The sequence below is a fragment of the Plectropomus leopardus genome, unplaced genomic scaffold (genome assembly GCF_008729295.1).
Source record: "Plectropomus leopardus isolate mb unplaced genomic scaffold, YSFRI_Pleo_2.0 unplaced_scaffold18325, whole genome shotgun sequence".
Lineage (NCBI taxonomy): Eukaryota > Metazoa > Chordata > Actinopteri > Perciformes > Serranidae > Plectropomus > Plectropomus leopardus.
The window spans coordinates 1-1,513 of record NW_024619748.1 but is presented as its reverse complement, the minus strand read 5'-3'; the positions used below and the strand labels follow the sequence as shown (position 1 = coordinate 1,513).

The following is a 1,513-nucleotide window of genomic DNA, read 5'->3' as shown; positions in this document are numbered from 1 at the left end:
ACAGAAATGTAAGTATAAAATAATCTAAATAATGTGTATAAATCAGTCCTTGTCAAAATCCTGGTTGAATAATTTTTTAAGGTTGCTTTTAAAGATTTCAACACACACATGAATGAATAGACACTATAGTCAGATCAGCTAGATATGCAGACAAATTGATATTTGACACCTGATATTTGATCATATCCACATTGTAGTATGTCGCCTGAGGCTTCTGTTCAGCCACTTTTTTCAGATGGCTCATCAGGTTTGGCATATTCACCCAGAACTCCTTGGTGTCGACACTGTCTGTTGTGGAATCACTGTGAAGGGAGAGGTACATGATTGATTTAACTTATGTGTGTATTATCAAAACAACGACCAGTGATACTATTGGGTGTTTGTGTTTGCCTGTGACGTTATTCTTACCAGCACAGCAGCTGTGGATTGGGGAGGACCTGCTCCAGTCGGCTGTAGTTGTTAATGCAGAAGGTGAGGATGGGTTGAGTTGGGTGACTGGCAAAATGCCTGGTGATGCCCGCAGGGAAGGACAGCACCATCTCCCCTGTGATCTTCACAACACATCTGGGACAGTGAGAGTGAAGAAGAAGAGGCAGATCTCAGAGATGACGCAAAAGAAAAACACACACTCCCAGAATCCCTTTAGTGTCAAAACTGAAGTGCAAAGTCTTTTTGCAGCTGCCAGGAATGTATTCACTTTATTAAGCCTAATTCACATGGGACTAGTTCTACCAGGGGACCCTATTTACCATACATGTCTGTGTTTCATACTGCACATTCGCAAGGGGTAAAACTGTATTTCACTGGAATTTACTGACATTATTACCCAGACATGATGCACACAGTCACTTGTAACTTCTGTCTACACAACAGAAAAAAACCACACAGCATCACTAGCAGTGATCAGAGTTCTGCATCAAGCGGGTAACCTGCAACAAAGCTAATACACAGACTGTCTTTTGTCTTACTACCTTGTTTGGTTCTAGGAGAAAAAAAAAACATGCAGGTCAGACTGCGGGGGCTGGATAACAAATATAAAAATACATTGAGAATAATAATAATTTTCCTTTTTTTTCTTCACATTTTACTCCTCTGACTTGGTGTCAGCTCTGTGTTCTGCCCCACCAGGAACATGAGAGCAGCTTCAGTCAGGTATTTAAATTGTATTTCCTGACTTACTGTCTTTTAAAATGTATTATCTTGGTTTCACATCTAGGAAATGTCCTTAAAATTGTTGGCACGTTGTCTTACTGAATTATTTTAACAGCACATGGCTGTTATAGGATTTGGTTTTTGGTCTTTGGTTTGGGCTAAGGATCTCGTGTTGACGGGTCAGTTCAGGTTCCAGAGCTATTTGGTCACATGAGTTGGTGGAGCAGCTTTTCTTTTTCTTCTAATGTGGGTTATACAAACAGAACTGATTCTGCCACACATTGTCACAGGTCATCCATCTCATCATGTTTTGAGATTTATCTTTTTTCTGATCGATTTGAACTTGCCCTGTCTACAAATG

General features: G+C 40.2%; 1 protein-coding gene across 1 annotated transcript; it reads right to left on the bottom strand.

Moving 5' to 3' along the window:
- Positions 1 to 169: 169 nt before the first annotated feature.
- Positions 170 to 567, bottom strand: LOC121965041 (SH3-containing GRB2-like protein 3-interacting protein 1; the record flags this gene model as incomplete). Its single annotated transcript, XM_042515205.1, has 2 exons — positions 409 to 567; positions 170 to 302 (listed from the first exon to the last, which is right to left on the bottom strand). Coding segments are annotated over exons 1-2 (264 nt in total), but the record flags the coding sequence as incomplete, so codon positions are not given.
- Positions 568 to 1,513: the final 946 nt, after the last annotated feature.